This window comes from Danio rerio, chromosome 12, assembly GCF_049306965.1.
Source record: "Danio rerio strain Tuebingen ecotype United States chromosome 12, GRCz12tu, whole genome shotgun sequence".
NCBI lineage: Eukaryota > Metazoa > Chordata > Actinopteri > Cypriniformes > Danionidae > Danio > Danio rerio.
Window position 1 is genome coordinate 35,369,603 of NC_133187.1, and position 14,201 is coordinate 35,383,803.

The 14,201-nt window shown below is 34.0% G+C and overlaps 1 protein-coding gene across 1 annotated transcript; it reads left to right on the forward strand.

Annotated features, from left to right (window-relative positions):
- The first annotated feature begins 1,087 nt into the window (after nucleotides 1–1,087).
- Nucleotides 1,088–14,201, forward strand: narf (nuclear prelamin A recognition factor). Its single transcript, NM_001002342.1, has 12 exons — nucleotides 1,088–1,336; nucleotides 1,817–1,887; nucleotides 5,522–5,587; nucleotides 5,770–5,907; nucleotides 5,983–6,115; nucleotides 7,712–7,846; nucleotides 9,329–9,447; nucleotides 10,056–10,185; nucleotides 10,514–10,586; nucleotides 11,072–11,209; nucleotides 12,277–12,434; nucleotides 13,602–14,201. The coding sequence occupies exons 2-12, from the start codon at nucleotides 1,831–1,833 to the stop codon at nucleotides 13,850–13,852; spliced, it is 1,398 nt and encodes a 465-aa protein (NP_001002342.1). The 5' UTR covers nucleotides 1,088–1,336; nucleotides 1,817–1,830; the 3' UTR covers nucleotides 13,853–14,201.

Consider the following 14,201-nt stretch of genomic DNA (forward strand, 5'->3'; position numbering starts at 1 on the left):
AATACTATATTAAGCAAGTTGAAAATTGCTATTAATTCAACCCGTTTTAGCACCAATTCTATGTCCTCAAATCTTCTAACTATATCAAATCATTTTATATGCGGTTACATGACATTGGTCGGTCCAGGGGGAGTTCACACCAGAGTTGCTGAATCACGCATGCGTATCGATCCATGCGAGTCATTCTTGCAAACCGGTTCTTTCAAACAGTTTGATTCTATGAATCGGTTCTTTTTCAATTAATTCAATGCCACACGAACTAAAGGTACATATTAAAATAGTTTTTGAAAAAGAAAATAAAAAATAGACATTTTACATCAAATTAAATTTAGAGGATTAGATCTTTTGTTTTGTTATTCTAAAAGATTTGCATATGGCTTGAAGCCATTCACAAAATGGGAAAGGTTTGGTTTACAGTGAGCCCACTTTTTCTTATGTATATGGTATTTTCCTAATAACATAAACAAATTAAAAATGTATTGTCCTTTACAATTCAAGTTCTCATTATCAGAATAAGACTATACATCAAATAAACTAATTTCTATCTTATGCTCCATTTTTTTGTTATTAAACAATTCCAAATCTTTCCAAAAATATTAAGAATCGATTCAAAGAAACAAATCAAATGGTTTTTACGTCATAACAAATTTATAACGTTGTGTAATCAATCATATTGTATAATGATACTATTAAAATATGAACAATATGCTTATTGAATTTTTTTAATCAGCTCATGTTTTGAGGCAAAATAAATCGCCTCATTTTAAAAAGAAAACGTTATTCAGTCTTTCAGTTACTCAATTTTCGATTTAAACATTATTAACCTGCATAGTTAACCCTAATCCGGATCACAGCGAGTATTGGAGGTTTTTCATTATTTAATCTATATTATTTTTTCGATTTATGACAAACCAGGCGTCATAAGTCATCATAAGAAGTCATAAGACTGAGCTCACAGTTGATCGTTTATGAAAGAGACGATTCGGTGATTCACTGAGTCGGTGACTCACAAACGGTTGATTTGGTTGATAAGATCCGACTCATAAGGACGATTCATTCACGAATCGGACACCGCTAAAGGACAATGGAGACGGATACGCTGGTGCGAAGCCGAGACGCGATCCTTCTACCGAGAATGTGGCCCTTTGGGATTATTCAGAGTTGTGAAACGTTTGACCAGAGGAACATTAGCGTTTTATGACCGCAGTGCGCCGTTCTCTGATGACCAGCTCGAGCTTTTAAGTGTCAATAGGAGAGGAGAAGTTCCTGCTGCTGTGCTCTGCTGTGTCTTCTGGGTTTCCCCTGAACAATAAGGACTTCATATGATTTTTTTAACGTGAGTTACGAGGCCTGTTTCTGTTTTGTTACTGTTTGTGGCTTATTTCAGTTCTCAGTGATTCTGCAGTGTTGGGTTATGGTACAGGTTGTTGTGTAAATGCCACGGGTTATCTGAGGAAACCGAAGTTCTTGTTCTCTGTCATTTATATATCACCCTTTGGTGAGAAGATGAATGTAATCCAACTGCTAAACCCGTCATTATGTACAAAAGCATGAAAATCCCCAAAACAGCAATTGGGTGAAACTGAATAGCGCACATCATGGGAACCTTAAATTATCACCTTTCCTTTAAATTGGTGCTTGTGTCAATATTTGAGGTTTATAGTTGGCTTTACTGTAACTCTATTTTAATTCTAACCCCCTCTTCATGATTAATATGTGTTTTTGGGGTCACATAACACCCATAATGCTCTATAAAACCAGAAAGCGTCTGTTAACTTTCACTCACAGGAATTATTTATGGCACTGAATGTTTCAGAGTCTCCCATTACAATGTCTGAAGTCAAAATTGGACGGAAGAAAGAAAAGTGTGAGAACTGCACAAAACAGGTAATATTCTTATTTATTATTTCACACTACTCTTTAATAATGTAATAAAGCCATGATTCACCATGAAGTCTTAACTACTCACCCTCAGGCCTAAGATCTTCTTTTCTTTGGTCAAATTTTAAGGATCATTTCTAGTTGAAACTACATTTCTTTAATGATTATAAAATTAAGTCAATGTTTCCAGCACTTGTATCTGCATTGAGGTCTTTAAAGCCAAATAATCAGTCTGCAAGAAACGGAACATTTTTTACAATGTTATTACGTTTATCGCTCTATGGAGCCAGATCAGTCTCAAAAATAATACATTTACAAAATAAAATTCATACAGACACAGCACATTTCACATTTACAAAATCTACAGTAATTTGAAAACTCAAAACACATTTCATAAATGCAAAACACAATGTGTGAATTCACAAGAAAATAATAAATATTTTCGCGAAATGAATAGGATTTGTGTATTTATGAATTGTGTTTTGATTTTATGAATTGGATTTGTGTATTTATGAATACTGTTTTGAATTTATAAATTGGATTTGTGTACGTTTGAATCCTGTTTTAAATTTACTAATTAGGTTTGTGTATTTATAAAATGCGTTTTTAATTTATAAATTGGATTTTTGTATTTATAAATCGTGTTTTGAATTTACAAATGAGATTTGTGTGTTTTTGAATCATGTTTTTAATTTACAAATTGTATTTGTGTTTTTGAATCGTATTTTGAATTTACAAATTGGATTTGTGTATTTTTGAATCGTGTTTTAAATTTACGAGTTGGATTTGTGTATTTATTAGGGGTGTAACGATTTATCGTTGTACGATTTATTGCGATGCAAAAATGTCTCGATATGCATCGTGGCGTTATGACGATTTGAATACGATATGACATCCGTTTTCTCTTATTAGTTGAGCTGTCTGCACGTGGGTTACGTTCCACCTGCTGTCAAACGTGAGTTCAGATTGCAGCAGCAGTAATGTTAGCAGACCAAGATGAGTGGAGTTGAAATAGAGAATGGCCCATCCTCTCAAAATCAGACGTCTGGCAACATTTCGGTTGTCCAGTCATTGCTTTAGACTCGTCCGCTTTTTGACACGCATACTGGGTCAAACATCCTAAGTTTTAAAGTCTTCACAGTGATTTACATACTTTGCACAGCGACATGGATACCTCCTAATGGTGTTGAAAGAGTCACATACTGTATTTATAAGGTACAATTCACCCTAAAATATCATTCTGTCTTCATATAATGTTGTATTGGCCGCCGCAAAATCACACATGACGTGAGATGTTACTACAGAGGGCGGAATATGATAGACGCGCGCGTATGGCAAGCCGTTTTAGCATTTAAACCTTTGATCTGACTATCCATAAATATATTTAGAGATATCTCTAATTATATTTTGACTAGTCATAATTATAATTCGACTAGTCAAAATATAATTAGAGATATCTCTAAATGAATTTAATTAAATATGAATTAAATATATTTATGGATAGTCAGAACAAAGGTTTAAATGCTAATACGGCTTGCCATACGCGCGCGTCTGCTTCAGTGAACAGAACCTGCAGGTTGTGACTAATAAAGTAGTAAACAACATTCAGTTTGTGGAACAGAATGATCTTTCAGGAGCTGCGTGGGAAGTATAAACAGCACTTAGCAGTGGAAATGAAACCGAAAACGTACACATTATTTAAACAATCATATCGCATTTTAGAGTTATGAATACGACGAGCATTAACCCTTTTGAGTACATAGGTACACAAAAATGCACGTCAACATAATACACTTGATAGCGCCGACATCAGCGACGCCGAAGAAATAGTAAACCTGCCTAAACTGCTGAAAAGAGTCACGACTGTCCTTTGTAATGAAAAGACGGCCACCCTGTCACTCATCATGCCCAACATGAAGACAGCCATCCATAAAAACCTCTCAGACAGATACACATAAGTTCAGGATTATCTTATAGAACTGCTGATTACCTGGAAATGTGAATTTTTTTTTGCACACAGAAAAAACACAAGTGACCAAGCAAAGCCTTAAGCTCTTACTGTTAAATTTAATTGAATAGAAAGCTTATTTTTTTGCACTTTTACTTATATTGTTCCTTAATTTTGTCTCTGTCATTTCAATAATATTTTTAAGAAGTTTTTAAATTGTTTTATTTTCCAGAGACAGCCTGTTTAATTTATTTTCTTAAAGAAGGTTCAGTTTAACAAGTTGAAACAAAAGAAATACATAAAAAATAGTTTACTTGGTAAAATTTGCATTTCAGTTAAATTTTAAATTTTTATTCCAAATAGCGTGATACATATCGAATCGTAAACATTATATCGTGATACACATCGTATCGTGAGCTGAGTGTATCGTTACACCCCTAGTATTTATGAATCCTGTTTTGAATTTAAAAATTAGATTTGTGTATTTTTGAATCGTGTTTTTAATTTACAAATTGGATTCATGTGTTTTTGAATCATATTTTGAATTTACGAATTGGAATTGTGTTTTGAATTTACGAATTGGATTTGTGTATTTATGAATCCTGTTTTGAATTTATAAATTTGATTTGTGTTAGTTTATTCGTGTTTTGAATTTACTAATTGGATTTGTGTGTTTTTGAATCGTGTTTTGAATTTACTAATTGGATTTTGTAAATGCATTATTTTTTGAGACTCATCTGGCTCCATATTTCTTTGCCACATCAAACTGTCCAGCATCAAAAGCCACATGTATTTATTTGTTTTCTCTGGCTGTTTTAGGTGTATGCATCATTTTGTATATTATTTATTCTGTATATGAACCTCCAAGGACCACAGGTTCATCTAAAAATCTTTAACATTATACTAAAGAAAAAAACTCGCCTGCAGGCAAATTGGATGGTCAGAGTGTGAATAAATTGCCCAAAAAATGTAATCTTTTTGTGTATAATTCACTGATATTTCCTAATTGTTTCTATCTTAATCAGAGACTCCTCATGTGATTTATTCTTTATACTTGTAACTTGGGCTGCATGATATTGGAAAAAATCTAATAATGCGGTTTTAATTTTTTAAATTCTGTGATATATATCTTGCAATATGAATACAATTTCACTAAAGTAGTTGAATAACCATTTGGAAAGAATTTATAATTGTAGATTGATTTTGATATTTCTGTATAGAAGTGCATAAAATATAATAAATAATCTACAAGCGTTGATAAATTCATTAAAGAAAAAGTTACAAATTATGTAAACATTGTTTTCTGACAAGTCAAACTGTATTTATGTAAACAGCAATTAAATAATCAAATGTAAAATAAAACCACATAGTCTTCATTTTATACACAATTCAATGAAATGTATGGTGAACAATTTGTAATACTTTTGTAAATATCTGTTAATAATAAGTTACAAATGGTGCAGTTTCATACGATTCAATGTTTAAAAATCCTCACACAGTCACAGGCCTCAAAAAACACTTGCAGAATGATCAGTTATAATCCAGACTCAACATTGCATATACTGACGATGTGACTATTGCGAATGGTCACGTTGCTATATTAATGCTGAAACGATATATTGTGCAGGCCTACTTGTAACCTTTGTATTGCTTAAACACTCATTGTGGTTTATTTTCTGTTCCACTTTATAGTGCAACAAGAAACAAAGTGATGAAAGTATAAACTCACTTCAAGAGAAAGGTGTTGCCAGTGGAGAGGTACTCTATTGTCTTTTATTTTATATACTTTGTGTATCAGACACAGTGCAATCTGATAAGCTGCGGTCTGCATCTGTTGTTTTGTTTGTGTTTGTATTGGGGTTGGATGAAGAAATGCAAACCTCATTTGTTTTGGACGCGTGCATAATCTGATACGTGAATTTATTTGTTTTTCGTCCCAGGTGAGAGAGTCTACCTCAGTTCAGCAGGTGTTGCTGAGTGCGTGTCTGTCCTGTGACGGCTGTATATCGGAGGATGAAGGCAAGAGAATATCACAGCAGAATCTGGACGAGATCAATCACGTGCTTGCTCTCAACAAGGTAGCGTTTGCCTGTCATGGATTTGGAAAGATGGTTTGTTGATGTATCTTACATTTGTCTTTTTATTTTTGGCAGAAATGTGACACTTCGAAGCACAAAATTCTCGTAGTGTCCGTGTGTCCACAGTCGGTGCCATTTTTTGCTGTTAAATTTCAGTTGGACGTTTCAGCAGCTGCACAGAAACTTTGTGGCTTCCTCAAGAGTGTGGGTACGTCTGGACGCCATATTTCATCTTTCTACATCCAGCTGGTTTTTCTGTTTTTAACCGAGTCAAGATGTGCACATTGCAAATATTTACTGCAATGCAGTCTATGCTCATTTGCACATATTAGGTTTATTTTAGTATCGTTTCTAATATTATTTTATATTGGCTTATATATTAAGTTAATTTTATTAAAGTATCAGAAACGCCAGTTCCCTGGACTGTTTTAAGAAACTTCTCAAAACTCATCTTTTTATTATTGCTTATAACTTATGAGGCCTTCTTGTAATATGTATATTTTTAGCATTATTATCATTCTTACTTTTTTGTGTATTTCATGTTCTTCTGTGTGTTGATGCTCTTGTTAGCGCTTTGAGTTTGAGAAAAGCGCAATATAAATAAAATGTATTATTATTATTATTATTATTATTTTATTATATTACTTTATTAATGTTAAAGTTTTAATATCGTTTTTGTAGGGTTGTTTTATTTTATATATGTTTTTTGTTTTACTTTTTAGGTTTAATTTATCTGAATTTATTTATTCAATTAATTTTAGTTGCAGTTTTTAAATTATTATTTTATTTTATTTTCAAGCTTGTGTCAGTCGCTGATTAATATTTATTTATTTATTTTATTTTTAATTTTTTTGAACTTGTATCAGTCCCTGAGTAATATTTCTCTATTTATTTATTTATTTATTTTATTTTATTATTTTTAAACTTGTGTCAGTCCCTGAGCAATATTTCTTTAATTAATTAATTAATTTATTTTATTTTATTTTTAATCTTGTGTCAGTCCTTGAGCAATGTATTTTATTTATTTATTTATTTATTTATTTTAGGCTTGTGTCAGTCCCTGAGCAATATTTCTCTATTTATTTATTTTTTTATTTTTTTATTTATTTAATTTTTTAAAGCTTGTGTCAGTCCCTGAGCAATATTTTTCTATTTATTTATTTTAATTTATTTAAACTTGTGTCAGTCCCTGAGCAATAGTTTTCTATTTATTTATTTATTTTATTTTATTTTTAATCTTATGTCAGTCCCTGAGCAATATTTCTCTATTTATTTATTTATTTATTTATTTAATTAATTTTTTAAAGCTTGTGTCAGTCCCTGAGCAATATTTTTATATTTATTTATTTTATTTTATTTAAACTTGTGTCAGTCCCTGAGCAATAGTTTTCTATTTATTTATTTATTTTATTTTATTTTTAATCTTGTGTCAGTCCCTGAGCAATATTTCTCTATTTATTTATTTATTTATTTATTTATTTAATTTTTTAAAGCTTGTGTCAGTCCCTGAGCAATATTTTTCTATTTATTTATTTTGTTTTATTTAAACTTGTGTCAGTCCCTGAGCAATAGTTTTCTATTTATTTATTTATTTTATTTTATTTTTAATCTTGTGTCAGTCCCTGAGCAATATTTTTCTATTTTATAATTTTTTTAAATTATTTGTTTTTAAGCAAATTTTTATTTAATTGTATTTTATGCTAATATTATATATCTAACTTTACTTGACTATAAAACCCATTTAACATGTGAGACATGATTTATTTGATTCCATTTTAAAGGTTTCTTTTATCTGTCTCCTCAGGGGTTCATTATGTCTTTGACACCACCATAGCTGCAAGTTTTAGCATTTTGGAAAGCCAGAGAGAATTTGTTCAGCGCTATCGTCGTAAACATCATGACGCTAATGCTATGCCTATGTTCACATCCTCCTGTCCAGGTAAGACAATCCTGATTCAAGTATATGCTCTTTTACATCTCTTAAAGTAGGAATACACTAATTTTACTCCACATCGCATGTTCTTTTATTAAATCTGTATTGGCTAATTGAATCATTAGGTTTGAATCAAAAAGAAAGGTTGCATCTGGGCACATGTGCAACCTGCAAGACAAAATAAGCATCCCTTATTTTTCTGTCTGAACGTCAAGTCTTAGTGTTTCTCATAACATTTCATCTCTTGGATAAGTTAAATGCAGTGCAGTTGTGTGTGAATGGGTGGGACTGGGTTAGATAGCCATAGCATTCTGCAGCTGTGAGATAGATGAGTGTACGCCACTTTACACACCCTTCCTGCTCTCCTCATAGCTTTCCTCCTTACCCCCAGAGCAGTGTTTGTTACTCATGAATGATTATTAACTCATTAAGCTAATGTGTTTACCAGATGCCTTTTACAATACATTTAACTTAGTCCTATCTGGTGAGGAGACCTGTTGATGCAATATTTTGATGACAGACACAACCATTAACTTTTTGTTTGGAAATTAGTTTCTTACAGATGGTTAATTATTGATATGTTGGTTTAAAATATTATGTTTGTAATTTTCTTTTTTTCTCTCTTTTTTAGAGTGTAGCTGTTGGGTTAATATTAGTTTTTCAGTTAGATTCAAAATAGGGTTGGGCCCATATACAATGCCATTGTCCATCGCTGATGGCCAATATACAACATGATGCTGAGCCGGCATCGCCGATCCTCCTCTCCAGCTCGCGAAAAATACACACTCAGGCCCCGTTTACACTAATACGTCTTCGTCTTAAAATGGCATTTTAGAACGAAAATGATCCACATCCACACTGTGTTTTACCTAGCATTTCTGAACAGCCCTCCGTCTGCTGAAAACGCACATCACGTGACCAAACACAGACACACACAATGTCATGCGCTCGTCTGAGCTCCAGTGAGCAGTGCACATTGGGTAGTTTATCAAGCATGTACCGCTAGATCGCATCTCACTATTTTGTTAAACGTGATATTCGGACATCCCAAATCTCCCGGAAGTTCCGGGAGTCTCCCGCAAATGCATAGAGATTCCCAGATGCCCGTCTCCCTCCTGGTCCTTAAATAAATCGCATACCCTTCTCACCCCTCGCCACCGGACTGTCAAATACATCGTCCATTGCGATGTTTCACATTAGACATCGTACAATGCCAAATTTGTCGACATCGCCCAACCCTAATCCAAAATAGATCTATGACAATGCATCATTTTGAGAATAGGAGAACACACATTGTTTACATTAGGGTTTTCTTGTGGCAAAAAAATATGTTAATTAACCTTTTTCTGTGTCTCACATTTCACAGTTTTCTCCATATTTACGGTTTTGAATTGCTTTATGGTACCTTTATGCTTTTGTAAAACGTTAGCGTTGGAAATTTCTGCAGATTGAATATTGTTGGTTTTGGATTTTTGTGTTTGTGCGCAGGATGGATTCGCTATGCAGAGCGGGTTCTTGGTAGCGTGGTCACACCACACATCTGCACCGCCAGATCACCTCAACAGATCATGGGCTCCTTGGTGAAAAACTTTTTTGCCAGACAGCAGGTGAGAGATGAGAACCTGTCCTGGATTCCCTGGAAATAATCAAGCAAACTGATGTAGATAAAAAAAAAAAATTGATTTGTACATGTACACCAATTAATGTATTCCTCTTTTAAATTGATGTATTATTTTAAAAGTTATAATCAGGGCTGCTGAATGCTTCTGATTGGCTGAGGAATGTAGTAAAGTGTGTGGGTATTTTCAAGAAAACACACAGCTTAAGTAGCATTGCAGTTCCATATCAATTTGCTGAATATTTTGTCCTTTCAAAAGTCTTTAGAGCTTGCGCTGGGAGAAGAATCAAAATTTATAAGTACACACTCGATATCACCAATGCTGTGGAAAGCATTTTTTTACTATAAAGGTTTTTGCCTTACATAGACTCCCTGACACACACACCTTGATTTAAAATATCACTTGAGGTTACATGTGGTAGTATTAATAGGTTTTTAAACGACCAAAGTTTGCCTGTTGTGTGGGCAATATTTTTCATTAATTCAGTGTTTTTTCTTCTACGAGTAGACATGTGTGTTGATTTTATCACATGTATCACAATCATGTAAACGGCTCATTTTCTTGTTAGTGATGCACTGTATCTATTTTGTATGTAGAAACTGACCCCAGAGCAGGTTTTCCATGTGGTTGTGGCACCCTGCTTTGACAAGAAGCTTGAAGCTGTGAGAGATGAATTCTACAACAGCATCTTGGAGAGCAGAGACGTGGACTGTGTGCTCACGTCAGGTATGATTAAGATACTGGCTTTCTTCTCCTGTTGCCTTCTCAGATTAATTTTTAACCGGTCTAGATAAAATCGCTTGGATTTAGTTGCCCAAATATGTATTTTTTCACTCTTATTTCGAGGCTAAAATAATGTAAAACTATGTTTAAGTGTGCAAATAATACAGCCTTTGAATGGTTGTGAATTCTTAAAAATTCCCCATTGGGTCTTTCCTTCCTGGAAATGAACAGCAGTATCTGTTGTGTGTTCCAGAACAGCAGGTTTGAGTGGAGGGTGTTTTTATGATCTTTGAACTCCTGAAACCGCACTTAAATGATTGTTTGGTTTTAGGAGAGATTCTCCACCTGATGGAACAAAGCAAAGTCACTGTTGAGGAAGTGGACTCTGCTCCTTTGGATCATGTGTAAGTTCAGTTTATAGAAAAAAAACTACAACAACACTGTAGATCTTCAGGGGGCTGTACCATAAAGACAGATTAGCTTGCTAGCCAGTTAAGTTTCAGTTTAATGTGCAGCAATCCTGGGTTTTAGGTACTATTGAGGTGTTTTTTGTGCCATGGCAATAAATAGTGACTGCTAAAACCATTTATGTTACGTAAAACCACAAATTGCTACAAACTAAAATTGCTGCCCCAGGTGTCAAAACAGGCATTGTCCTGAAAATAACCATATAATTTACAATAAAAGGCAGTGATGAGACTAGATAATTATTCTTTTGTGTGTGTGTGTGTGTGTGTGTGTGTGTGTGTGTGTGTGTGTGTGTGTGTGTGTGTGTGTGTGTGTGTGTGTGTGTGTGTGTGTGTGTGTGTGTGTCTGTGTGTGTCTGTGTGTGTGTCTGTGTGTGTGTCTGTGTCTGTGTCTGTGTCTGTGTGTGTGTGTTTTGGTTTAGAATTGGTGAGATCAGTGACTCGGGTTTGACCAGACATGACGGTCGTGGATCTGAAGGCTTCCTGGAACACATTTTCAAACATGCCGCCAAGGAGATTTTTGGCCTAGATGTCCAAGACATTGTGTACAAGACACTCAGGTGAGAGACGGACCAGTTCATTTTTAATTGGGATCTCCGGCAGCTACAGATATAATAAAGAAACTCCTTGCATGTTCTCAGTTTCCGTGGTTGTACTAAATTTATTAGGTATCTGTATGAGTTTGAGTAAAACTATTGTCATTTAGAGCAGTGGTCCCCGACCTATCACCGCAGACCAGTTGACGCTGTTCTTGTCACGTGACTCGCTCAAATGATGGCGATGTAAGAGAATACGGTCATTTTTCAAAATAATAGATTTTTTATAATAAAAGATCATTTGACTCCGACAATAAATAAATAAAACAGAAATAATTAATCACCCAGTGAGTGGCCTGGTACTAATTGATCCACGGACCGTTACCGGTTTGCGGCTTGGTGGTTGAGGACCGCTGATTTAGAGCATTTTCCAGAAAATGGCAAGTGGTCTGAGTAGCAGGTATTTCCATCGTTCGGTTATTCCACCAAATTTAGCTTTCTTAATCTAAAATGTTGTTTGCTTTCTTAAGTTTAAATATTTGTATTGTAATAAATACAAGCATTGTTGGTGGAAAGGCTTTTTTGTTATTTGGTGAATGTGCTTGTGTAGTGGAAATTCCATCAGTAGTAAAAAAAAAAAACACATTGTGCATTAATGAAGTGTCTCTCACACAGGTTAGTGGGCTTGACAAACCACCTGGAGAAACACTTTTCTCTCTAAATACATTAAAAAAACTTCCTTCTTACTCTAGCATTTAATTCTCTGAGCATTAACAGTTTGTATAATTAGCACTTGTGTGTATTGCCTCTCCTTTTGAATTGCTGAATGCTTGCTCAGTTGTAAGTCACTGGATGAAATCACGTGCTAGCTGAATATATGTAAATGTAGTTTGCCAAAGAATGCAAAAAAAATAAAAAATTACACAAATGCATGACTAAACCTGTAATTGCAGTGAAGATGAGAATTTCCAAGTGTTTTATTTTTTATTTAAAGCATCTTATTTTTCCCATAGCTGTTTATGGGTCATCCATGCAAGTTGAAATCACTTATGGCCAATAATCCTTGCATTGCCTGTTTCGTTTCCGGTCAGGAATCGAGATTTCCAGGAGGTGGCGCTGGAGCGTGATGGAGAGACACTTCTGCAGTTTGCTGCAGTCTATGGCTTCCGGAACATTCAGACTTTAGTGCACAGAATGAGGAAAGGCAAAGTTCCTTACCAGCTAATAGAGGTGCTATCCTGCCCTGGAGGTATGAAATAACAAATATTACATTTATTTCATTTTAGGTGTTTAACTTTAAGGGCTCATTATAAATTTAAAAATAAACCTAAATATTTTATTACAAAGCTTGCATAGTCATAAGACGGTAGATTATTAACAAATATTATTATTCATTAATGATTAATTACATTTTAAACACAATCATTTATTCTCAGAAACACTGCGTTTTTTTGTCAATATATATAGTGGATTTTTTGGCATGTTAAGATATTATAACAATTTAAAATAATTCCTTCTTTCAAATTGATTTTAAAATGTATAAAACATGCTTGCATATTTCAAATGAGTTTGCATTGTCAAAGGACACCTTGATATTGCAGTATTTTTTTATTATTTGAAAGGGCTGGAAATGTTGTGGAAAATAGTAAATATTCAAGGTTGCTTTTTTGGTCTTTGGAAATAAGAGTATCTTCTGATCACCAAAGCTGCATTCATTTAAAAAAATACAACAGAAGGTTTAATATTTTAAGCAATTTTTACAAGCTTAAATAATGTCATTTGCTAAATACACTTGTCAAAAAGGTTTGCATGATCATTGCTGGAATAACCAGGACAATTTAAAATTTTGAGGCCTGGAAAAGTTCTGGAATATAGTTAGTTTTCTTTTTGCTACAAAAAAAAAAAGTTTCTTATGTTTAAGCGTTTATGTAGCAAACATGTGTTATGTATTTGCATGGTCATAGAAATGATAATAAAGTTTCACTTTTAAACGTAGTGGGTTTTGCTTCAACATTTTCTGAGTGACAAATCTATTAGATGGACATAGATAAATAAATAAATAATTAATGATGATATCCATTCATTAATAACAATAATACTAGATGTACACTTTTATAATTACAAATAAAAGTATAATTGGACACCCTTTACTATAAGATTTCATTAGTTCATGTATTTACTAACATGAACTAATTATGAACAGTACTTATACATCATTTACTAATGTATTATTAACGTTCAAATTCATGCTTGTTAACATTAGTTAATGCACTGAACATAACGTCATTAACATCAACTAACAATTAACAACTGTATTTTCATTAACTTTACCAACATGAACGCATACTGCAATGTATTTCTTATTGTTTGTTCATGTTACTCGATGCATTAACTAACTTTTTTTTTGTCTTTTCAGGCTGTTTAAGTGGGCGAGGACAAGCTGAAGGAGAGGGAGGTCGACCAGACCGGACTTTAGTCCAGCAAATGGAAGAACATTACAGCAGTTTACCCGTCCGACTGCCAGAAACCAATCCGGAGGTCCAGCGCCTCTACCAGGACTGGCTGGACGGCCACGATTCTCCACATGCACAGCAGAGCCTCCACACTCAGTACAAAGACCACACACACCTGCCCGCTCACATAACAAACCCTGACATTCAATGGTGATTTCCACATGTATGAAACCAAACATGGCATTAACAGCACCAATCAAGACTGAACGCTTAATGCCATTTTGAAGTTCATACGGACTGCACTGTGTCTGCAGTGAAAGAAAAGCTGAACGGAGGACCAAAGAAAGGCTTCTTGCTCTATGCATTGAATCAGACTGTGCTTTATTAATAAGAAGACTTCGTTCGTTCACTAGTTTCTGGAACTTTTATTCCCATTGCACCTAAATGATGTCATGCATGGATGGGCAACTAGCCATCACACAGATGCTAAAGTGTTTTCAAAACCAATAACACAAGGCAAAAAACTGACTATTAACTATTAAAATTGATTACTGGACCCTGTA